Source organism: Chrysemys picta, chromosome 15 (genome assembly GCF_011386835.1).
Source record: "Chrysemys picta bellii isolate R12L10 chromosome 15, ASM1138683v2, whole genome shotgun sequence".
Lineage (NCBI taxonomy): Eukaryota > Metazoa > Chordata > Testudines > Emydidae > Chrysemys > Chrysemys picta.
In genome coordinates, this window is record NC_088805.1 from 33,373,304 (window position 1) to 33,398,724 (window position 25,421).

General features: G+C 45.4%; 1 protein-coding gene across 4 annotated transcripts in view; it reads right to left on the minus strand.

Annotated features, from left to right (window-relative positions):
- Nucleotides 1–14,573, minus strand: part of MN1 (MN1 proto-oncogene, transcriptional regulator) — a 195,102-nt gene extending 180,529 nt beyond the window's left edge. For 2 of the 4 annotated variants that reach the window (XR_010592939.1, XM_065568931.1), the window contains exon 1: nucleotides 10,044–14,569. Coding sequence is in view for 2 of the 4 variants with exons in the window: in XM_065568931.1 (XP_065425003.1) it covers nucleotides 10,044–13,359 (3,316 nt within the window). In the remaining 2 variants the exon portion in view is untranslated. Of the gene's footprint in view, nucleotides 1–1,623; nucleotides 1,712–10,043 lie in introns of all 4 variants that reach the window. The other 2 variants (XR_010592940.1, XM_065568932.1) reach the window with 2 other exon arrangements.
- Between the last annotated feature and the right edge of the window lie 10,848 nt (nucleotides 14,574–25,421).

Here is a 25,421-nt window from a genome sequence, read left to right on the forward strand (position 1 = left end):
GATGGAAAATATTTGAAAGTCATTTGTATAAAGAGGTTTAAAATAAATTATCCAAATGTGAGAGGCTTTGGGTAATTATTTGAACTAAAAAGTAATCGCTCTCTCCAGAAAACACAAACAAATTATAAAAGCAACAGATCTGTCAGCAGCTAGTGCTGTGAATCTTTGCTTCTATTTTGGCAACAAGGCGAGGTCAAATTATATTTCCATTTGCCAATGGCAAAGAATTCAGAACTAGAACTAACGACAAATCTTTCCTCCAGTAGTGGATATCTAAACCCAGTGCAAGTAAGAGCAGCAAGCTACACAGTTCATTTCTGAAAACATGCATGTGTCAGTTCTTGGATGTACATCAGTCCAAGCAAGGAAAACCAATGAAGTGTATTAGAATGATGTGTCCACTAAACACTTTTCTTTATCTAGAACATTTGATATAATTATGTGCACAGAGAAGTTAAAACTGTGATTAACTCCAAGGATTTGGGGGGTTCTTTACATTTCAGTTTTGTAACTTTTTACATGTTCATTGCCTCCATCTCTCAGCACAGTCAGAGATCCAGCTAAATTCATACCCATTTTGTAGACAGCTAGAATTAACAAAAATTGATGTTCTGAAACTCTCTCTTGATTGGAACAAAAAAAAAAAATGAAGGATTTTGCTTCTGCATGTTCTTCTGTAATCTTTACTATCTCAAAACAGCCAGCCATCCCAATCTAAATTGTATTTGAAGTGGTCCTATTTTTCCTCTGATGCTAAAGCTAAGGAATTATATGAAACAAGCACAGGAAGATGGTGTGCTGGCTGCTCCGGTGATCATAAAAAGAGCACCATGTGTCTATATTTAGGGGTGAGGAGGCGCATTACAGCACAGAAGTTGTCATACTGATTGGAACTATTTTGCTCTCCAGAACATTGCTTTCATTTTGTTTTTAAAATAGGAGTACACGGCTGGTCATGTTTCGTCCAAGTTAAAGATATTTGGCTGCTCTGTACCATGCAATAATTAAATTGGTTCTGTGGGGCCATTTTGTTACATGGCTGCAGGCGCACTAAGGACTTCCCAATATCTTCTCTTGTGTTGGATTTGACTATCTTCTCTTACTTGGGCTGTAAATCGTTCAGGGTGGGGAAGAGCTCTTAAGTTTGTAATGAGCACTATCAAGTGCCCATGTCAATTTATAGCTCTATAAAAATGATTTTAAATAATAATAGAGTGGAAACCTTTTTAAAACAGATTCCACTGTGATCAAAAACAAATATAAACTCAAGTCACCACAAGCCAAATGGTAATGAGTTGACCAACTGTGCCATCTAGCCAAGAGACTGCCTACTCACATACATATTTTCTGTTCACGCTGGCTGGTGTAGCCTAGACAATCAAAAACTGCATCCGTAACAGTGCATAGCAGAACACATGCAGCATAGTCTCTCCAGAAACAGTGAAGTGGTTACAGTGCATTTTTATTTTACTTTTTAGAATTTCCTCCAATTACTCCCATCCTTCCCTTTCTGTCATTTCTCACACACAAGACCAAAAGGCACAAAATGTCACTGAATGGGAGATTGTGTAAAAATGCGACAGAGCTTTTCTGGAGGAAAATACAAAACCCTAAGATTCTAACCAGATAATTATAATCCTTAGTTCACTTCTCATTCATGTGTGTTAATGGATCAGCTTCCTTGTGTTGCACTTTCACCAATGAACTGATTCTAAGAGAAAAATAAAATAGTAAAAGGTATTAAATCCTTGCAATTACATTTTTTGGAGGGGGCAGGGCGTTTTGCCTCATTCACTGAATTAAAAGTCTGGATTTTAAATCAAAAAGTTTTTTTTATATTTGTTTATTTTTTTACCAAGAAATATTCTGCTTTTTTAGTTATCAGTCCTTCTTCACCCTTAGGATAATCTTTTCATTAGCAATACAATCTCACTAAAATATTTCATGACTATTGCCTTAATTTTAAAACATTATTTGACCATATAAAAATGCCATTTCAAAACAACTGAATGATGAAATGCTTTCCTGGGAGCATGAGTAAGGGCCTACCAAGGAGTATCCAAACAAATGGGGGGGAGGGGGAATTAGCTTGTAACTTATTTCACCTCATCTAATTTTTCAGGTGCTTCGAACAATGTACATAGCAAGATAAAATAAATCAAATGCACAAAAGTTCAAGTAAACTAGCTTGTACAGAAAAGTGCAATGTCTAATAAAACATTCTGCAGGAGGCATCAGCAGAATTCTTTAGGGCTTGTACATTTGTTATTTTTGCATTTAATCTCAAATTAACTATATTTACTTTAATGCAAAATCTATCATTGGAGCACTTAAACATGACCAGATTTCTGCATACCAAGCCAGAGTAGGTTCTTCAGACAAACCTCAAAACCTAATAGAAATCTAGACACTGCAACTTCATGCACTTCATTTTTTATGCTAAAATACTATACAGAAATAAAAACAAATTTGCAAAAATTTTATTAGCACACATGAATGATGCTTCCAGTCAATGTTAAACACACAAAGACAAGAAATGTCTTGTTTTCCGTAACTGCTAGTAACAAATGCAGTGTGCACCTTTGGGAATGAAATAGTTTTAAATAAGATTTGCTTATGCTGAATCTGTTACTGTCTAATATAGTCAAGAGAAAACTTTCTTTGGAAATGACAGCATTTGGATTAGCACTGCTCCCATCAAAAAGGGCTACACTGCACACTTAAATAAGGTCTCCTGAAGAGATACAAACTCATTACCCTTTGCTGTTGAACACAACACAAATTCTAGGTCTCCTAAACCAACCCCTGCCCTGTTACAGAAATGAAATTAAGTGTCAGAAAAACACTAATAAAACAAACGGCTTTCTTTTTTTTTTTTTAAATATATATTTAGTGCAACACTGACCAAGTGCAGTTAAAAAAAAAATCACAACTGATTACACCAATTAAGGAACACATTAATGCCTTCCTCGCATAAGTGGGCTTTTGTCATTTGAAAGCAGAAGAGTGAAACACAAAAAGACTGGATGTTTTGTGGATTTTTTTTTTTTTTTTTTGGCAATCCAGTATCATCTAAGATGTTCTCTTTGAAGTATTAAGAAAGTCAGCTTGTTAAAATTAATGGATTAGACCTCCAGCTGTTAAATTCACAGCCTTACATTTAAAAGGTATTTAACTTTGCAACTCTTGAATATAATCCTTAAACATACTTCACATTACAAGAAACTTCCTTGTGGTGTTCTTCCGCAAAAGGAAAGAAAATAGTTGTTATAACATTACTAATTATCAATGTTTCAAGAGAAAGATGGTTTAAGTGCCTCAGGAAGATAAAGCAGCCAACTACAAAAGACAATGTTTTTGTCTAAATTATTAGTATTATCACTATGGTCCAAGTGTGGGATCCAGCTACAAGATATTGAGAAAAATGCTGTTTAACATCCATTTTAAATCAAAACTAAGAATTGGACTATTTAACGATGGCAAGAAGAGTCAGCTTGGATTTTGTATTTCTTAGATAAAATGATAGATAGCATCTTCAATGTTATTTCTGAAAAGATATCCTCTGCTGTGCCATTGATCTCAAAATTAAAAGCCTCACTATAACATACAGACTAAGAAAACGGGAGTTACTAAGTCATCATGTTCTAAGTACATCCCTAATATATCTTTTAAAAGTCTCCCTGAAGTAAGTAAATCTCAATAAGTCTTACTTAAAAAAACAAACAAACAAAAACACACATTTTATTTCTTTAAAATACAAGGGCTTCCTTTAAAAAGAAAAAAAGCCAAAACAAACTGATGGAATGATTGCTACTGGTTGCATTAGAGTCCCACTACAGATTGGCATTCTGAAGTTGACATAGATTATTTATGTCATTAAGCATATAAAGCATTCCAGCCTGAAAATAAGGAAAAGGATATACTTTACAGTAGTTACAAGACAGGCGATAATTCCACTGCCCAAAAATTAACCTCTTACTCTAGATATTTTAATATGTTAGAATCAAGTAGCAACTGTTTTGGGGATGTCAGATAAATTTTTCATTAAAAAAAGGAAATACTGAACAACATGAAACTTCTCTTTAAAAAGACAATAAAGCCAACCGACAGGATATGCAGAAATTCATACTTTGATATAATCAGGTTCTGACTAAGCCAGTATTACACACACTTTATATACATACATATTTCACACACAGATGCACATACACACTTATAAATTATACACCTACACACACACACACATATAAATACTAAATGTACAGTCATTTGTCTAGTACTACAATTTTATATGAATACATAAAAAGCATTTTGCTGTATCAAAACCCTTACATTGTCCAGAAGACTGCAGAGGCTGGGATTTAATTGTTACAATCATCGGAAGTCTGTTTATTTTTAATCACTCCTTTGTTCAATGCCTTATAAAAATCAGAATTTGTTGGGTAGAAGTAACAACGGAACAAGATATCTTACAAAAAATTGAATTACTATTTTATAATAAATTGTTCAAACACTACTAGATCATTTGTTAGAAAGACCTAGTACACATACAAAATTAAAAAGGAACATAGTGCAATAGAATCACAGATCAGAATAAATCTCTGCTTTGACCTATACCTCTAGTTTCACTCAGTTCCTTTAACACTGTATGTGACAATTTGAAGAGACCAAGGGTATTCTAAATATATCGATCTCTCTCTCTCACACACACACTTACTTTAAATACTATTCCTGTTACAGGCAATCCCACAATCAAATATGTCATTAGAAAATAACAGAAACTGTTACCAAAAAAAATTAGCCTACTAACAGTGCAAGCCAAATCTGAATTCATGCCAATCATCTATTGCTCTGGACTGAAAAATCTAAAGAAAAAGAAATGAAAGACTAAGAAACATACAGACCACAAGTACAACATTAACTGAAGCCAATAAATTCACATACTTTCTGCATTAAATATTTCAGTATTTTAGAATAGTTATAGCAACTGATACTAAAAATTTTACCCTTATTCCCAGTCTCGTCTGATATTTAGCATATAAAGCTGCAAATATTTTATCTCTAACAGTATATAAAACAGAAGCAAGTGTTTCTGAACAGGAACATTGTTCTATAAAATGATACTGCAAAGCTAATGGCTGGTCAGAGTAAATGAAATGGTGCTATTGTCATTCAAATGAAGCCAAATCAGTCAGCAGCAACCTTGCTAGATTTTTACAGATCAAAAGAGTTTAAGAGATCATATTAAATCCAAATCTAAATGCACAATGAAATCTTCATTGCAATCTGCAGTGGGAGTATTCTCTCACCATAAATCAGCTTGCTAACCCAGATCATTTATTAAAGACTTATATTTCATATCTGCAGAGTATATCACATAACTTCTTGGCAAGGGTAATTGCATTTCTGGTAACTTAAAATTCCTCATGGAAGTTTAAATACTTCTATCAAGCAAATAAAATAGCACCAGGAATCATAGTTTCCCTGCTATAAAGTAAGTTTAGTCAGTGTTAACTCATTTCCTATAGTCCTTACTACAGTACAAGTCAATTTCAAATCATATATTGCTTTTAATGTTATTTCAGCATTTGAAATGCTGCACAGGAAATTTGACAAATTCCCTTTTAGTAAACAAATCTATTCTCCTTGGTAAAATCTCTCAAATAAATCAGCAGCTTACTAAAATAAAAACCCACCAAAGAATGTATTGGGAGCTAAAAGAAAATTTGACAAGGACTAACAGCCGTACCTTGAGAGAATCTAAGTCCTTTTTTAATATATTGTAGAAATGTACAGTTTTAAATAGTTTGCTTGCTTAGCATTTTATGTCTTGGCTTGTTCCAAAGACAAGTTTATTACTGCTATGAAATAGTTAAGAACCAAAAGATCAGAAATTAAACGCACTGAGATGGACTTGGAAATGAAAATGGGCAACCACCAATATAAGAGCCACAAAGGGTAACCACATCTATTTTCATTTTCCCTGATTAACACCGGTGTGGTTTTAGGTTACATATTCCTGTGGTGCAAATGTCAAGTGAAGGCATCAATATGGACCTTCGAAATTTCAATGGTGGGGGTGGGAAGAAACAAAAACCAAGAACTTTAACTATTGGCCTCCCAGAATGTACTAATCAAAACTCCATTGGAGTAAAGTTTTCCTAATTTAATCAAATGAAGTAAAATGAAACATACTCAGTTCATCCTGGGCTTTGCAAGTGATCTTGGTCCGGCTCTTCCTAATTACAGTTAGCTAGGGTTTTAAGAATCATCAGTATTTCTACAGACACAACGTTAATGTTCCTCAATACTAGATCCCGGGTGGATAGCACAGAGAAGGTATAAAATTCTATCAAGCTTTATGGAAAATCCTACTATTCACCTCACAAAGGTTATTTTAGTACAAAGAATTTAATACTGGAAATATTCCTAACTGAAGAATACATTTTTAATAAAGATAATATCATAATAGGATGAAACTTCCAAATATATAATCACAAAATGTCAAACAGGCTGTATGTGTGTGTACACACGCATGTGTTATCTATGGTTATCTATCCTTAAATTCACTACTCCCACAAACAATGATAGACGTGACAAACACTCATTCTAGTATCACTACCAAAAAATTACAGAGCATCAGCAAAGAGTCTGTACAGTCACTGCAACAATTATTCAGACAAGTTGTTTCTTCCATTAGTGTGGGTATTAACTGAATATTTAAAGAGTTGCCTTCTACAGACAGAAAATACTTCAATTAACAAAGCTCCTACAATCACAGTAGAACTAATCTTAAAAACACAAAAACCACACACACTTTGGATAATGGCCTCAAGAACATGGAATGCTGACTTCAGTGCTCCATGAGTTAGAACTTCTCCATTCACCCTATTTATAACCTTCAAAAGAAGTCCATAGAAGAACCAATGCATGTCACGGTAGTTGTGTGTTATGTACAAAACAGAAGAGGTTCTTTCTGACCCCAGTGAGTACAACTTAAAAAAATTCAAAATATTTGTTAGGGAGATTAAGCTATACTTCAGAAATACGAGCATTTTAATAGTATAACAAAATCAAATGTTTTAATAAACTTATAACCTTTCACACTGTACTGTATTAAGCATTACTAATGCTTGGCTCCTAAGTATTGATGTTTGAAACCTACATACATTTTCTGTATATGCACAACTGGAAACACTTAGAAACCTACATTGTTTTAGGCAAATTCCAGTTGACTAAAAATGGGTTGAACTTCCGTCACATGATAAATAAAACCCCTTTCTTAAACACAACTTCAAGCATGTAAGGATATGATTTAATTAAAAATGTAATACTTCTTATTTTGTGACAGGGAAAAGAACTCATCTACTTTGCCTCCTATCATTTCAAAGAACAATTAAAGTGAATTCTCTATTTATCTATATCACTTGTCTCATTTGAAGAATTGGTCCATTTAAACCTTCCAAGGGGTAAAAATGGAAAGCAAAATTAATACATCTATCCAGTGTTATAGAGTTAGATCAATATCTTATTTTATGTTAAGAGGTTTAAGTACTAAAACGTATCCTTATATAGGAATACAAGTTACCTAGTTTTCCCTTCCAGGAACACCAGCACAAGAGTGATGAGCTGGCTCTTGTAATAATATTTATGATTATCATTATATGAGAAGGAAGAGTTATTTCCTTAAAAGTACTGGTGACTATCAAACAAGACCATTTTTTAAAATACCAAACTGTGTGTAGGGGAGTTGTCTCAAACAAAGCTTATAATATTAAGCCAAGCTGTAACAAAAAAGTCCAAAAATATTTTACTTAGGTTTTTTTAATCCAATAAATTAAAATCTAAAAAACTTAGTTTCATTTTTTCCCAATCTACTTTTAATTAGAGTGTGCATGAGTGTGTGTATGTCTGACAAGGTAGAACTGACAGGAACTGTGATTTGTGCTAACTAGCTATTGATCCAGTCTGATCTAGATGTTGTGTACAAGAAACAATAAAAGAGAAGGGGCCAGGAAGGATGCTGTGTGCAACTCCATTTAAAAATGGAAAGAAGGGCCCCAAACAAACCAATTTATGTCCTTGCCTGGGCGAAGCATGGAGAATGCTGATGGGTTTCCTAGAGTCTGCTGTGCATGCTAAGCACTCCAGCTTCAAATGAGAGTCTCCAGTGCTAGGCATTAAACATGAACAAAGAGACAAACAGTGGGGGCTAGCATTCATGCTTCAGAAAACGAAAGCTGGAAAGCCCACCAGAACTGGAAGTAGGAAGTTATGGAGTTTTCAAACCACCCAAACTCCATTTTCATTTTAATAACATCTCTCTTTACCTAAATTCCAATGTCAATCAAGGGTACTACAAAAAGCAGCTCTTAAGAGGAGACAGCAAAAATAGATCTGAACCAGCCTAACGTTAGTAAAATGAATCATCAACATAAAATACATGATACATATATGTGTGTACATGATATAAAATATATACACACACACACACACGTGTATACACAATTTTACACATATAGTATGTGGGGGAAGGGTGTACACACACGCGCGCACACACACACACACACACACACACACACACACCCTTAAGTCAGTGAGCTTAGAAAAAATGGCTTTGATAAAATGGAAATTATTAAAACTGAAATCATCTTTGTTAAGGAGCTTTTATAACTAAAACTGTTTTCCACCCATGTATTTTTTTCCATTTTAGAATTATAATGCCCTCTAGATAATAAAGAAAATGAATAAAGAATGAAAACTAAATGTTGATATTAAACATCAACTAAGCATGTTTTTATATTAAACACTGAGCCTGATTTTATATTTTCTTTATGTTAACAATGGTAGAAACTTGTTAACTCAGCACCACATCTTTTAAAAGATAAACAGGAAAATACTTAAACACTATGCAACACATTTTTGCTGGATTCACCAAAACCCTTATAATACAGAATATATATATATATATATATATGGCAATGTTTAAACATTGCACAGCAGGAAGTTCTCTTCTGTCAATATATGTATTTCTGCAAATTAAACTGAGAACCCCATCTGAACACTTGCCATGTATATTTAAAACTTTCCCTGCTTAATTAATCCAATATGAAAAAATTAGTTGAGTTCACCCATGTTAACACAGAAATTACATGGCTTAGAATACTGCCTAATTGAAATTAGAATTAATGTGTTATGGGCACAAACAAGTTACGATTTTAAAACCATCATCCTAAACGCTGTAAAGAAACCGACTGTCTGCTGCTTCTACAGTAAGAGTTCCGTTAGTTTTAAGTAGCAAAGAGCCACTATTCATTTAGCCAATGAAGTTCTAAGCGTGTAGGTTTATAGGGGAGGGGCGGTGTTTTGTTCCTACTCTGAGATGTGGATTCCATTCACCCAAACCGGCAAAGGTTCCCTAAATCACTGATCACCTACCTAACCGACCGGTAACTCCCCTGTTAAATTCCCGACCAAACCGATTTCCTCTTTCGAGTTCACAGGGGAACAATTGTTCCTTTGTGTGTGAAGGGATGCCCAACCTAGTCTTGGAAAGCAACAATCCAAGCACACTGCTGTCAGCAATGCATTTCCTATTAGCAGGTCCCTACGCAAGAGACAGGGGTGTATATAGGGTGCTGTAGACATAGAGAGGTGACAATCCTAACACCTCTTTACCAGCCCCGATTAGGTCATTCCATGTTGGTATATACAAGAGTTCTTCGAGAAATAATGGGTGCCGAAAGCCTGTTTGTTTTAATTAGAAACTGACCTGCTCGGGATGGTTGAAAATCTGCAAACCAACAGGACAGACGGCCCACCTGACTCAACCTCCAACACCCCACCCCCCAAGGCATTCCACGGGGAGATGGGGAACCCCCAGCACCCCTCGTGCCCCTTATAGGACACCAAGTCAAGCAACGTGAGTGGCCTGTGCCGGGAGGAAGGTTCCCCCCAAGCATTACGATCAGGCAAACTTTTTAAGAGACCAACGCGTGCCACCAACCTACATTCACGCCCATAAAGGGATCAGAAATAGATACCTTCTTTGCTGGGATTCTGAGGCTTTGACTTCTCCCACGGTGCCATAGGTTTGTCCTCCTCTTGTCCCTCCATCAAGGACTTCTCGCTAGGCATGTACCAGGTAGAGTTATGCTCTGCCATCAGAGAGTCCAGGTCTATCGTGCTCATGGCACCTTTGACGTTATCCGAGCAACAACTGTTCAAGTCGCCCTCCCCGTTCTGGCTGGGGCACTCGGCCTTTTTGCTCTTCATGCCCAGCGGCTGGTCTTCGGAGATGCTGAACTGCTGCCGCTGGAGCTGGATCTGCGCTTGCAGGATCTCCAGCGGGTGGATCTCGTCCTGGGCCGAGGTGCTGGTGGGGGTGCGCACCTGCTCCAGGCCCGGGGTGCCCGGGTGGGCGCCGCCGCCGCCCAGCCCGTAGCTGTCCGGGGCGGGGACCGGGGCCGGGGCCGGGGCCGCGCCGCCCAGCAGGCCCAGGCCCAGGCCCAGCGGCTTCTGGCCGCCCAGCAGCGCGTGCTCCGCCCGCGGCAGCTTGGGGGAGCCGCCCAGCAGCGGGCTGCGCGTGGGCTTGGCCAGGGCGCTGTCGGAGCTGGACGACACCTCGTCCTCGTGGCCGTAGGCGGGGCTGGGCTCGTCGGGGAAGTCCCCGCGCGGGGAGCCGCCGTCCGACTTGCTGGCGCTCTGGATGCCGCTGTCCAGCGAGGCCATGAGGTCGGGCTGCTCGGCCAGCAGCAGCTCGCCGCCCTTGGCCCAGGAGGGCGAGGTCAGCGGCTTGTCGGGCGGGCCCGGGCTGGCGGCGGCGCCCTCGGCCGGCGGGAACTTGTCGAAGAAGCCGCCCGGGCTGACGTGGCCGCTGTCCCGCTTCCGCCGGCCCCGCCCGCGCCCGCCAGCCGCCGCCGCCTTGGCCTCGCCGCCCGGCGCCTCGGGCGCGTAGCCGGGCGAGAGGCCGGTCTCGGGCGCGGCCTTGGCGGCGGCCGCCCCGCCGGGGAAGAAGTCCGGGCCGGGGGCCGGGCCGCCGTCGGGCTCGGGCGGGCCCAGCTTGCGCTTGCCCTCGGGCGGGCTCTTCTTGGCGAAGGTGACGTGCAGGTTGGGCGCGCCCAGGCTGGCGATCATGTTCTGGCAGGCGGTGGAGAGCGCGGCCAGGCAGCTCTGCCCGAACACGTTCTCCTTGGCCGGCTTGGCGAAGGAGCCCAGCGACAGCGCGCCCAGCTTGCTGGCCGCGGCGCGCGGCGCGGGCGGGAAGTCGGGCGGCGGCGGCGGGAAGGCGCCGGGCGAGGCGCTGGCGCCGGGCGCGCTGTGCGGCGGGGCCGGCCGGCCTGAGGCGCCGAAGGCGAAGGCCGCCTGGCCGCCCAGCGGGGGCGCGGCGAAGTCGGGCTGCGGCCGGCGCTCGGCGGGCGCGCTGGGCAGCCCCACGCCGCCGCCGGGGGACTGCAGCGGGGCCAGGCCGGCGCCGAACTGGGGGTGGACGCCCGGGGAGTGCAGCGCCGGCACGTGTCCTTCCCCCGCCAGCCCCAGCCCGCCCACGGCCGGCCGGAAGAGCAGGCCGGAGCCGTTCTGCGGCAGGCCGAGCTCGTGCGGGCCGGGCTCGGCGGGGCCGCCCATGCGCCGCGGCAGCAGCTCTCCCGGCGGGTGCGGGCCGGGGAACCAGCCGCTGTCCGGGGCCAGGTGCGGGGTCTGCGGCTCGAAGGTGGGCCCCCGGCCTGCGCCGTCGCGCTCGAAGCCGGGCTGCGGCAGGCTGCCCACGGGGCCCGCGTGCACCAGGCTGCTCGGGCCGACGTCCCCGTGGTGCCCCAGCTGCTGCAGGCTGGGCTGCCGGAGTCTCTGCTGCTGGTTCCGGGACGCCATTTGCTTGATCATGAGGGCGGCGTTCTGGCGCTGCTGCAGGGCCTGCGGGTCGGGGCCCGGGTGCTGGAGCGGCGGGCCCGGGGCAAAGCTCTCCGGGACGGGCGGCGTGAACTCGCCCGGGAGGCCGGGGTAGGCGGAAGGCGATAGATGGTTTTCCAGCCCCGCGCTGTGCAGATTGTTATTCCAGGAGGCGCACCTATCGACCGCGGGGTTATTGGGGAAGTCAAACCTAGGCCTCTTGGCCACGTTCATGTAGGGGGCATCGAAATGTTGCAGTCTCTGATTTGGTTGCTGTTGCGGAGGAGGGTGCTGCATATTAAACACGGGATCAGTATATGGATGCATATTCCTATTCTCCAGTCTATGAATAGGGTATTCAAACTGTGCATGCTGGTTCTGCATTATTGGCCCATTGTCCTGCAAGTTGGGGTTGGGAGTATTGGCTTCTGTTTGCTGTTGCCTAGGAATTGCTGGCGGACAGGAGTTTTGTCTGGCCAGTAAACCTGTCTGTTGCTGCTGTTGCATTAAAGGATGTCTGGCGTTAACACCAGGCTCCATGCCCACAGACATCTTACGAGCACCTCCAAACCTTTCAAAGAATACACCATGCTGCTGCTGCGGGTGAACTTTGGACATCCCCACTATGCCTGGGGCTCTGGGCAAAACAGATGTGCCAGGGAAACTGCCGCCCCCAGGAACTTGTCTGCCAGCCCCATAGTGAGGAAGCTGCCCGTCCGACTCGGAAGGGGAAAACACTGGCAAATCAAAGTGTCCTGAAGGGCCATCGCTGGGGTAATTGTATTCCAAAGAATCGACGCCGCCCTGGTTGGGAAGCCGCCTCTGCTCCAGGCTATGGGAATCCGAGGAGCTGGAGGCTGGAAGCCCATGGAAGGAGGCAGCCCGGTTGGGAGACTGATCCAGTGGGAGGCAGGGTGCTGGCACGGCGTGGTTAGAGGCGCTGGAGTTGTGGTGCTGGAAATCGGGCATGTTACCTGACCTTTGCTGTCCAAAGCCTTCGCCTCCTTGGTTCTCAGCCATATGTTCATAGCCCTCTGCAAACGCTTGCTGGCTGCCCATGTTGTTGTAACTCATCAGCCGCCCTCCATGCAAGCAGGAGGCGCTGGGATCGGACCCAAAGTTGCCGCTGAAGTGCGGGTGATGCTGGTGCGGGTGGTGGGTGTTGGGATGACCGTGGTGAGGCTGCTGGTTGCCGAAAAAGCCATGAACCGGCTGAGCCTGCATCCCCCCTGCATGCAGCTCCGAGTGTCCCCGGGCATGGAAGCCATACGCTTCCCCGGCCATGTTCATGTTCATGCCCAGGATGGGAGGCTCGGCCAGGGCGCTGATGGCCGGATCCGCGGGCCCCCCCGAGTGGAAAGCCGGCGATTTGAAGTGGGAGCTCATGGTCAGTCCGGCCTGGCTAAAGTTTCTCTCTCCTTGTCCGGCGTTTCTGCTGCTGATCTGAGGCTCAAACTGCTCCAGCCCAAACATACTTCTGGGGATCAGTAGGGCATGGCACCCCGCGCGCCCCGGTGCGCGACTCGGACCGGCTCCCCCAGGAGCGCGCTCGGAACCGCAGCGAGCGAGAGCGCCCAACGCGGAGCCAAGGGGCCGTGTCCCTGCAGCAGGCAGCGGCGGGGCGAGCCGGGTCCCCAGGGAGCTGCCCCCGCGCTCACATCTTGCGGGGCAGGTGGCCAGGGCGTGGGGGCGCTTAGCGGGGATGCGGGCGGGGCGGGCGCGGAGAAACAGGCAGCGGCCGCCCCGGCTGCCAAACAAAGTTCAAGGAAATGAAATCTGTCCGCCTGGGTCCGAGCCTCCGGCCTCCGCGCCACGCAGCCCGGGGCTCTCCGAGCGGCCGCGGCACTTACGCCTGGGGGCGCCCCGCTCTCTCACACCTGGTGGGGCGGCCGGCTCTCCCCGACATCCGGCGGGGCTCGGCTCCGCAGCTCATCGGCTCCAGTCCCCGGGAGCTCCGCTCCGCATCGCCGGGCTGCAGAGGCGCTGGCAGCGCGGCTCAGCCTCGGGCAGCCCAGCGGGTCCGGCGGGCTCTGCGTGCCGGGCGCACGGGCTCCGCTCTCCGCGCCTTGCTGCGCTGGGGGCTCCGAGGGTCTGCCGGACCCAGGCTCTCCTGGCGGGTCCCGTCGGCCCGGGCTCGGGGCGCTGCAGGGTCCCGTCGGCCGCAGGCGGTGCGGGGTGCCCGGCTCGGGGCGCTGCAGGGTCTCCGCTCCCCTCTCTTCCGCTCCCTCTCTCACCCAGAGCTGGAGAAACAGCAACAAGTTTTGCATTTCAGCAATCAATTTCAGCCATTAGAGCTGCACCAATGAGCGGCACGCATGCTCCGGCCCGGGGCGGGGCTCTCCGTTAAGGTGGCTCCTTCCCCCTCGCTCCGCGGCCCCTGGCAGCCGGGCTGTGCCTGCGCTCGGGAGCCCATCACCTTCGTGCCCGGCCTTGGCGCCGGACGCGCCTTTCGGCATCTTAACCCTCCCCTGCCCGCCCCTCCAGCCCCGCGGCAAACCAGGCGATCAACAAATGTCGGCCCGAACGAGGGGCCTTTGTTAGCGCCCGCGATTCGCTGCGGCTCCGCGGAGCGGGACCGGCCCGGCCCGGCCACCCGAGCGGAGCGGAGCGGAGCGCAGGGCTCCCCGCTTGGCGCAGGCGGGCGGTGCGCGCTCTGGCGCTGGGAGTTGCGATTCCCGTGTAAACAAGGCATGGCCGGGCCGGACCGGGCCGGAGTCCCATTGCGGCCAATAAAAACAAACCCCGGCTGCCATGGAGGAGACGTTACATCCGAAGTGCACCGTCTCGGCAGCGGTTTGACATTGTCATGCTCTTGCTCATCGCGGCGGTGCATGGATGTAAATGCCATGTCTACACAGACCTCACACACGTTTGTCTTTGCTCCGTTAGGCGAGGGGGCGAGCGCTATCTGTCAGGGCTATCGCCTTTGGGGCCGCGCTAAGTGGTTTTGTTAATGGTAAGTTTTCCGGGAGAGCCTGAACTCCCCCAACGCGCCTCAACAACTGTTCCCATTTCCCATCTCCAAGGCTCCTCTCTCCATCGGGCCGGGGCTCGGTGCAGCGCCGCTGAAGAGGAGTAAAGACGCCTGCCTCCCTTCTCCCCACTTTTATTTTTCAGTTTGCAATGAAAGAGACTGGAAAGTGGGGGAGGGGGATCTATTGCTCGCTGCTGTCCTTAGGGACCTGGGCTGAGGGACAACAGAAATCCGTTATGAGCATTAGACTCAGCCAGTGCAAAGTACAGGCTACATATTTTATTTCTGGTCTTTATTTCTACACTTGCTTCAAGCGTTGCGCGAAGTACTAGTGTGTCTAAGCAAGATTTCTGTTGTAACGTTTATAGTGTTTTTTATTATTATTATCATTCAAAGTAATGGCCAGACAGCCAAGCCTCCTTAAGAGATCAATTAGTCTAGAGGGGCTAAGGAGAGGAATTGGGTTGTGATACCAAAATCAATAAGTGTAATTTAATATCTGCTCTGCTCTTTATGAAATATTTATCCCAATAATCTTAGTTAAAATGTTTAGCTCTTTCGGCTCTCCACTGGGGCTGAAACCCCCCGCAATTAGAAGTTTGTAAAAAGGGTGGACAGCTTTGAAATCAGGTAGTCAAAGGGGATCTTGGCAACAGGGTTACATTAAAAAAAACCTCAATTACAATTACGTTTACTCAGTTCAATATAAATAAAAATTGTACATAGAAACTCCGTTTAACCATGTGTTTAAGGTCGGTGTAGGTCCGGTTCGTTCCACTTTTTTCTAAACTGCGCATTAAATAAATGTTATACAGAAATTATTCTAACCCTATGTCTTTTTCCATTTAGACTTTAACCAAACAGGCAAGCCTACAAACCGGGATGATAGAAGTTATCCAGTTCTCCCCATCACACCCGGCTCGAGAAAGCGGGATTAGGCTGAATCCAAAGGCTTTACAAATATTGGGAGAAACTTCTCCCGTATTTGTGGAGATGCAACGAGAGACCGTCAGGCGACAGCATTTCTAAAGGAAAATACTTCTTTTTTTTTTAAATCCTTGGATTTAGAAATAAACTACAACTATAAGGCAATTCAGGTGTTCGCATTTCCTAGATGTCAATAGACTTAAAAAAATAAAAATGAAAATTACTCCAACCAAAAAAATGAGATCTATAAATACCGGCCAAGAAGAAGTATTTGTATATGGCAGTAGAGTTTTAAAAGGATTTTTTCTGCAGGATCAGGATGCTGGGCTGTGATTAAATATTGATTTTGTGTAATTAGTTTTCATGTGAACTATCCTCCTTGCTGATGGCTTAGAGATTTCAGAACTAGAAAAGAAATGGAATTGGACATGGAAATTATTACTTAGCAAAGTGACAGGGGGAGAAGGAGAGCTGTGGAAGGCCTGGGGTGGGGTGCGTAGTTTATACCAGGCGATGGGCAGAAAATACAATAAGTAAAGACTGACAGTAATACAAAGGAATAAAAGAAAATCTTACCGATTCCAGGGAAAATAGTGACAAAAGAAAATGCCAGCTCCCCAGACCAGCGGCTAATACAATTTAACCCAGTTCAAAACGTTACAGGAAAAGACCAGCATTTTAGACAAAGCACTTCTATTTTAATAAAGTTGGAGGGTCTAGTCTTATTCAACACGGCCTGGTGGGGTATGTAGGAATGACCAAGCGCTGTCCCACTATTCTACAGCAGCCCGGACCTTAAGTTGATTTTCAAAAATACCCTTTCTACGGGCCAGGACTGAAGCCCCCCAGAACCAGCTCATTAATGGAAAGACGTGTGGTCGCTTTTCTAACCTTCCCCAGACACCCACTTCTACACCTAATTATAGGGCACCCAAGTACCAAGTCTTATATTCAGTCAGTTCAGGCTAAACTGTGTGTGTAAAAGAGGGATTGTGTATCTCTCTCTCGGTTAATGTCTGTATGAGACTCTGAATTTCTCTAAGTGAGTGGTGGGGTTTTGTGTTCGCAATAGTGTTGTTGGGATGGTTTCTTTGAAACAGACACATTGCCCCCTAGTGCACAGATACATACAAATCCCAACCAGATTGTGAGAGAAAAGAAACAAACCCTACAGGAGAAAGGATCTGAATGAAACACGGATCTCTCGTTATTTTCAACCTTCTCCTGTTAGATTTTTCTTCCTATACAGGGTAAAGTACTTCTACTAAATGCACTATTTCTGCTTCAGTGATAAACAATTCAATCAGTCGTAAGGATGTTCAAAGCTGCTACTCTAAGATAGTTTCACAATATCCATTCTCAGCCTCCCAGGATTGCAAATGCTGAAATTGAGATGATGGTAAACTATTTAATAGCCTTTATTTGTGGAACATAGAAATACAGTATCAGTCCCATATAAACCTTTGTGCTGAAATGCTACTGCGGTGCCGATCCCTTAGCTTCGCCCACAATTTCAGAGCAGCGGCACCCGTGGGACACAGGAGGCTCCGATTAGACGGTCCCTAGTTACAGTTGTTCCAGGCGGGAAGCAGTCACAGCCCCTGGTGGGTTTTCATGCCCAGGGCCCGAGGTGCTCTGCCTGCTCCGAAAGGGCGAAGGTGCAAAGGGAAGGGAACGGGGCCACACCGCCCTGCTGGAGCAGAATGAACGCGCCCCTCCCGGCCGCGATTTGAGGTTTCCTGCTCCTGCCTTGCCTGATCTTTGTGCTTGTCCTTTGTCTCAGCCCGGCTGCAGGCTGAGACCTCGCCGGCGTCTCTCCCGCCCCGATACCCCGCTAGCAGCGCCGGGAAACACGGGGAGGGCGAGAGGCGAAGCCAGGCGCTCGGGCTGCCCGGCCTTGGCCCCTCCGGCGGGGCTCAGCAGCATCAAAGCCGGCCCGGGCCCGGGCTCCAGCCTGGCTGCGGGAGGCCGGAGCGACCCGTCCCTGGAGCCCGGGCAGAGCCGGGGAAGCCGCGCGGAACCCAGCGCAGGCTGCAGACAGGAGACCCGGCCTCCTCCCGCTGCCCTGGGCTGCAGCAGCGGCGGCTTCCCCCGAGCAGGGACAGAGCCGCAGTTCCACCGCCCGTGTCCACACGAGCCGTGGCTACAGGGCCGGTTTTGCACCAGACTGGCAGAGGGCGGGATTGAAAACAGCCTGAAAACAAACGGCAGCTTCGCGTTACAGACTCACAGGCGGCCCCAGCAGCTGGGCCGTCACCGCTCCCCCTCCGCTCCGGAGTGGCGCCGGCCCCGGCCCCGGGAGCAGAAATTCCGCTTCGCAGGGGCGCAGCCCACCCCGGCGCTAGGTGCTGAGACCTGCTCTGCGTCAGCCCTCGCCTCGCAGGTGTACTGGCCCCTTGTACCAAGGCCAAATGAGGGAGAAACAGCTCCCCGGCCACCCCTCTCCTCTCCTCTCCTAAGCTGGGGAAGTAGATCGTGTGGGAAATGTGAACACGCAAAGAGGCTGTTTGTATACATCAAGTGCAGCCCACCTGAGCCAGGGGGTAGCTACCGCTTTAGACAATTCATAGACCAGGGCTTGGGTAGGTTCATGAACTATTTGAAAGTAGGGCAGGGGAACCAGTCCCAAATTATTGTATTTTATTTTAAAGTAGGGTGGTTGGCTTAACGAATAGTGAAATGATGAGGCCAAGTTCTAAACCAATCCCTTACATTTCACAGACCAGGGCTCTTTCAAGTTCGATCTGATGTTTAAACCTGAACAATAGCACCTCTGGCAAGGGGGATTACAAAGGGAACCGTGAAGTATTTTTACCTAAGGATAGAAAGATTTATGAGTTCAGATTAAAATACTGAGTTACCAAGAAATAGAGGGTCCCAGCCAGAGCAGAGGCCCCATTGCCCTGCTGAGTACCAGCCCAGGGAAGTTGCAGCAACAGCTAAAGGGTTAAGCGCACAGGCCAGCCCTGCTCAGCAGCGAGGGACCTCTCGTCCTCTGCAAGAGCTAGAGGTTCAGGGGGCAGTAACACATTGACCCCAGCACCGGCCAGCGGGATCCCTCACCCTGTCCCTGGCCTGCCTGTGGCACAGGAGCGAACCCAGCTGGTTCCAGCCCCGTGTTCTCCAGTAATGCTCAGAGCAGGACTCGTTTCCAGGAGGGAGAGCCAGGCCCTGCTGAAATGGTGCAAGAGTTTCTCTCCCCCCCCCCCCCCCCACACACACACACACTTTAAGTTTGGAGCTCTGGGGTGTTTACACATAGCAAACACACGTTTCCACTGCAGTTTCTGAACCAGGCCTCAGTTGGACAGCAGAATTAATGCTAATAAAAACTGGCCTGAAGAAGAGCTCTGCCTAAGCCACAAAGCTTGCCTCGCTCACAGACACCAGCTAGTCCCATCAAAGATATGACCTCCTCCCACACCCTTGTCTCGCTAATGGAAAGGGAAGCAACTACATGCCAGATGAGAGGTAGGTTAAGGCTTTTCCTTGAGGATCTAGGTATGGAAAAGCTGGTTCTTTCAGAAGAAAAGTTGGATGGAGGTTGGGTCAATCACCTCCTTAATTATTCTGTTTACTGGCTATGGAAACCCAAAGGTAAGGTTAAGTGATAATCTAAAACTTCAGTGAAGTGTAAAACATGTCCTGATCGCTAAGTGCAGCGGCTTCTTCTAACTGAAGAATGACTGAAAGCAGGGACCTGGGATGATGAAGTGGCTTTAGCCCACAAAAGCTTTTGCCCAAATAAATTTGTTAGTCTCTAAGGTGCCCCAAGGACTCCTCGTTTTTGCTGATACAGGTTTCAGAGGGGTAGCCGTGTTAGTCTGTGACATGGACACAGCTTGGCAAACAGCAACGTTTTGTTCTAAGTCTACAGGAACATGTGTTTGCACTTGTACAACTGACAACGCAACTTCTCAGCAGGACTTAGGAGTTTCTGCAGCAGATAAACTGAAGCAAAAATATTGAACAAAAATATTAATGAAAGAGAAAGATCCTCTTAAGAATATACGAATAGCCAAACTGGCTCAAACCAATGCTCCCTCTAGCCCAGTATCCTTTCCCTGACAGGGGCCAGTGCCAGATGGTTCAGAAGGAATGAACTGAACAGGGCCATTTTGAATGATCCATCCCCCGTTGTCCAGTCCCAGCTTCTGGCAGTCAGAGGTTTAGGGACCCCTGGAACATGGGGTTGCCTCCCTGACCAGCTTGACGAACAGTCATTGATAGACCCGTCCTCCATGAACGTATCTAGTTTTTTAAAACTCAGTTATAGGTTCAGCTTTCACAACTAGGGTGACCAGATGTCCCGATTTTATAGGGAAAGTCCTGATGTTCAGGGCTTTTCCTTATGCGTGCCTATTACCCCCCAACCCTGTCCCGATATTTCACACTTGCTATCTGGTCACCTTGTTCACAACATCTCCTGCCAACAAGGTCCATATGCTGTGTATTGCATGAAAAAGTACTTCCTTTTGTTTTAAATCTGTTGCCTATTCATTTCATCAGGTGACCCTTAGTTCTTGTGTTCTCTGAAGGGGTAAATAACACTTCCCTATTCACTTTCTCTACACCAATCATGATTTTATAGACCTCTATCATATCCCCCTCTTAGTCATCTCTTTTATAAGCTGAACCATCCCAGTCTTTTTAATCTCTCCTTGCCTGGAAGCAGTTCCATACCCTTAGTCATTTTTATTACCCTTCTCTGCACCTTTTCCAATTCTCATACTTTTTTGTTTGTTTGTTTGTTTGAGATGGGGCGACCAGAACTGCAAGCAGTATTCAAGATGTGGGCGTACCTTGGATTTATATCATGGCATTCTGATATTTTCTATCCCTTTCCTGATGGTTCTTAACATTCGGTTTGCTTTTTTCACTGCTGCTGCACATTGAGCAGCTCTTTGCAGAAAACTATCCACAACAACTCCAAGATCTTTTTCTTGAGTGGTGTCACAGGGTTCTCTTTGTTGATGCATCTGGGGAATAGCTCCGCATGGTTTGACATCTCTTTGCGTCTCTCATTCGTGCTGTGGCCCCTCTCAAACTCCAGGAGTTTCAGTGCTTCCTCCTCATGACTTGGGGTGTTCCCTTTCCCCGGCCAAGTCACTGTTTTTCCCCCTTCCACAGCATCAAAGTCTCACTGGACTGGCTGGCTGACTGGGTATCATTCCCAGCAGTCCTCCAATCCATGGGAACGCCACTGTTCAGTGGCTGGTAGGGGAACCCGGGCCTGCCCCCTACTCCAGCTTCCAGCTCAGGGACCCGCTAATCAGCAGCCAAAGTCTCTCCCAGAACTAGTCTTTCTCCAGTGAATAACTTCTGTTGACTTCAGTGGGAATTGGATCATGTCCCAGATGAGAAGGAAGATCTTGAAGCAAGCAAGGTCTCTTGATACATTATTCTTCCCGGAAAGCCAATTGGTATGTCCCATCACTCTGGTCTTGTCTGAATTAGTTCTATCATCAAGTCAGGGAAAAGAAGCTATTAGTTAGAAATTGTAGTGTATATGGCACCTTGGTGTTCCTGGCCAGGCTTCTGTACTAGCTTCCAAAAGGAAGAGATTTGCATTTGTTGAATACTAAGTGTGGTGTGGACATATCTCTGTTTTAAATTAAATAAATAAATAAATTAATGGAGATATCCCATCTCCTAGAACTGGAAGGGACCTTGAAAGGTCATTGAGTCCAGCCCCCTGCCTTCACTAGCAGGACCAAGTACTGATTTTGCCCCAGATCCCTAAGTGGCCCCCTCAAGGATTGAACTCACAACCCTGGGTTTAGCAGGCCAATGCTCAAACCACTGAGCTATCCCTTTCCCTAGCTCCAGAGGAAGATTCCACTGTAATTAACAAGACCACTTAAAACCTTGGACAGATTTCAATACTGGTGTCCAAGAGAAAGATTTGTCACTATCAAACAACTGTTCCAAGAGATGAAAATGAAATTTGTTGGTTTTATTCCCCACAAAGCTCAGGCCCAACATATTTTGATTTCTGCTCTTCTGAAAACACTTTCACCTTTACCAACAGTAAGACAGCTGAACTGAGCACTGATATGGTTATTATTGAAGGCAAGGGTGTGAGCCTACAATGATATGAAAGTATTATGCTTTGAGGTTTTAGCTCCAACACTTCATTGACCTATAAAAGTGCCAGGTACTCAATTCTTTATTTTATTCTGTTATGGCATTGGCTCAGTATGGATATGTTATTATGTTATTATTTAATCCTTACCAATATACTTATTGGTGATACCAGGGACATTTTCAGATCAAAAGGCCATCTAGTTAGTTCATTGTGTACGTTTTTAAAAGTGTGCCTAAACTTTAAGTGCAGGTGCAATGAAATAAATACAAACATCACAAAACAAACCAGACCAATATTAGATTCCCAATGTTAGTCTTGACAGGGGTCATATAGGGTTGAGGCTGTTGGGTGGGGGGAAGGTTATGTGGCCCAGTTTAAGCTAAACCAGACAAGGGAAGGTTCAGATAGACTCTTTCCTGCTGGTAAAATGTCAATACTTTTGGTTTTGTTATTAGCTGAAACCCAATTTTACTTGCATACTGTCCTTTTTTACCACAGTCCCATTATCCTGTTTGCAGGTTGTTCTGAAAGAGAATGCTGTATCTTCCCTGCACTGGTGCTAGCGATGACAGCCATCTGATAAACAGTGTGAAAAGGCTAGTTACCTTCAGCAAGACGGATATTCAGAAATTCTTCACTGCAGAATGCTAATACTTCTGTTGCCTCATACAATTTCTTTTCTTTCTCCACTGTATAGTGTATTCAAATGTTACTTTAAAAATCGTGTGCGCGTGCATGCGCACATAATGTCATTTCATTAAAAAAAACACAAACTCCAAATGACTTCTGGCCCAGTGAAATCACAATCGGCTTATATTTTCAGGTTTTTTTCTTGAAATAAAATTTGCAAGCTAGCATCCAAGGAAGGGTAATTAGGAACCATCTACTCAGAATTAGCTGAGTTAAATTAAATTAAATTAGAAGGAAGACTCACTCAAATTACTGGGAGGAATCAAAACTCAGACTCATTCTCCAAGTGGCTACAAAAGCCATATTTCCTGAAGTGCAGAATAACACTGAACGAATAAAATTCAGCAACTGGACATTTCCTTGTTTCTTAGGCAGAAAGTCTCAAATGCATTGCTGCAGAATCAATGTTTGTCTCCCCCCCCCCCCCATGCATACACCCTACTCACCTCCACATAAGCACTCAGCTGCACTTGCATAGCAAGGGTACAACAGCCTCTATCAGCTTCTCATGTCCAGTTAGTGTAATCTCTCTTTTCCAGAGGGAAAGGAGTGGTCAGCCTCAGATAACTGGTTAAGTAGAAAACTGGACCACATGATATATGGACAGTTACTTCCTGATGAGAAATGTCTACCAGTGTGACCAACAGACGGCTTCCTTTTGGCAAGTTGGAAGAGTTACTCCCCAAGAAACAGAACGGTTCCAATACTAGTAAGAGCAGAGAGTCCATCCAGGTGTGTGGAAGTGGTGGTAGATGGGCACCACGTGACAGTGCCAGCACACTACACTGTAGCCCAGCACACCTCACTAGCCAGGGTTATCCAACTTCTGAATGTTTTGGACCACAAATGGATCCACCTCTTTCCCCAGCATCCAAATCTCCCACCACTAATCTCAAAGTGTTTAGATCTGCAGAGCATCAGGGAGGGCTCTATGGGACCAGCCACAGTTTGAGAATCACTGTACTACAGAACTGACAACGCAAAAATAGCAACGAGCAAACTGATACCAGCCTAAATGTCTTGACAATGAAAAGAGGATTTAGTTGACTGGAATTTCAAGGTAACTTCTGACCAAGCAATTGTCTGCCACTGGCCAGTACCAATATGTCTATTATTTATAAAACACCATCACCAGGCTCAGTTCCAGTGCTTGACAGAATATTTTCGCCAAAACAAACCTGGAGCGCTGATGTCAGTAACATGTACATCTCAACGTGGTGTCAAAACCCCATGAGAAGACTGCCACTGCACAAATGGTGGTCCACACTACCATCCCAGTCAGGAGAAAATCAGAGGGTCATACTGATCGTTCAGCCAAGTAAAGATGAGGATTCTCTTAAGTTGTCCCCGATACTGAATAGAATATTGTACCCAAAGATTTAAAGTAGAAATATAGTCTGTTATATTCATTTGTTCTGTTTTCTTTGAAAATGACTGTTAATTGCTGCTGCCAAATCCAAACTTTGGAGGATTTATTTATTTTTATACTCAAGACAATATTGTTATGTAAGGTTCCCTGTTACAAACTCGAAATTTGATGATTAAAACCAAGGAAAGGGGTTACGGTTTTAAAAAGAATTCAAACAACTTAAAACGATCAGGCTCAAGAAACCAGGACTAGAAAGAGGCCTATTCAGCTTGCACTAAGAAAAGTTGCTGCTCAGTAAAAAAACCAACCTTTTTAACAAAATGAGTGCATCATACGCAAGCATCATGACTGGTACAATTAGTGAGCAAATGCAAGAGTTCAGCTCAGTTCATAATTATTCAGCAAATCTATTCATAGTTAATTGCTGCAGGGAGGAAAAATCATTATGTGGGCTTGTTACCACTGAGAATCTAACTGAAAGCTACCATATCCTGTTCAAAACAAGCACACATGTGGGAGAAACTTCAGCTTGACCAATCATAAGCAAAAAGCCTTTTAAATCACTCTATCAAACAAAAAAAAAAATCTTACCTTTGTTTGCTTTTTATACCTCCAATTCTCTGTAAAGGTACCATTTCAGTGAGATGTCTCAGGGCCTCAAGAATATCATTTTTTACTGCTAAGTCAGCACTGCAAAGTTTTGATTGTTTATTCACCTGAAAGCATACCAAAAACCCCATTTAGTGTTTCCTATCTTGTACTAGCCAAAGTGATTATCTTTAAGGTCAGAGCATGGTCCCATAAAAGGTGCTCATTGAAGAACTGATTTTTCCTGGCAATACTCTGTACTTTTAGTAGACCTGCACAGGAAGAGAAACATGAATGCTTCTGAGAAGAGGTGTCTAAGTTTAGTGGCTAACATTAATAGTAGCAGGAAAGTTTTTAACATTTCTATCTGGAATCTGGACGTATTACAACTCCTCCACCTCAACCAATACAGCATTAGCCAGTCACTGTTACACGAAAGCCGGTGTGTTGGATGGATAGACGGACCCAAAAGGAAGATGCCTTTCAAATCTAATGCAAATGTCCTGAATCAGTAGAGAACACTGACAGGGCAGTGAAATCAGAGCAGGATTAGCAAGAGGACTACACAAACAGACACACCCACACACACCTTTCTGTAGAGGACTGTTTGTTCACCAAGGAACTGCAGCCCCCTGTAAGACAGGGCATGACAAACACTATGCAACAAAATTTCAAAACAGTTTAAGGGGAAGAGAAAAGTAAGTTCACTGGTTAAACCTGTAGAGATATTTCTTGTAAACAGCTGAAAATCCATAAGTTAGGCACATTGAAAGGTTTCACTGATAGCCGTGTTAGTCTGTATCAGCAAAAAAAAACCCCAAAAGACCAAGGAGTCCTTGTGGCACCTTAGAGACTAACACATTTATTTGCGCATAAGCTTCCGTGGGCTAGAACCCACT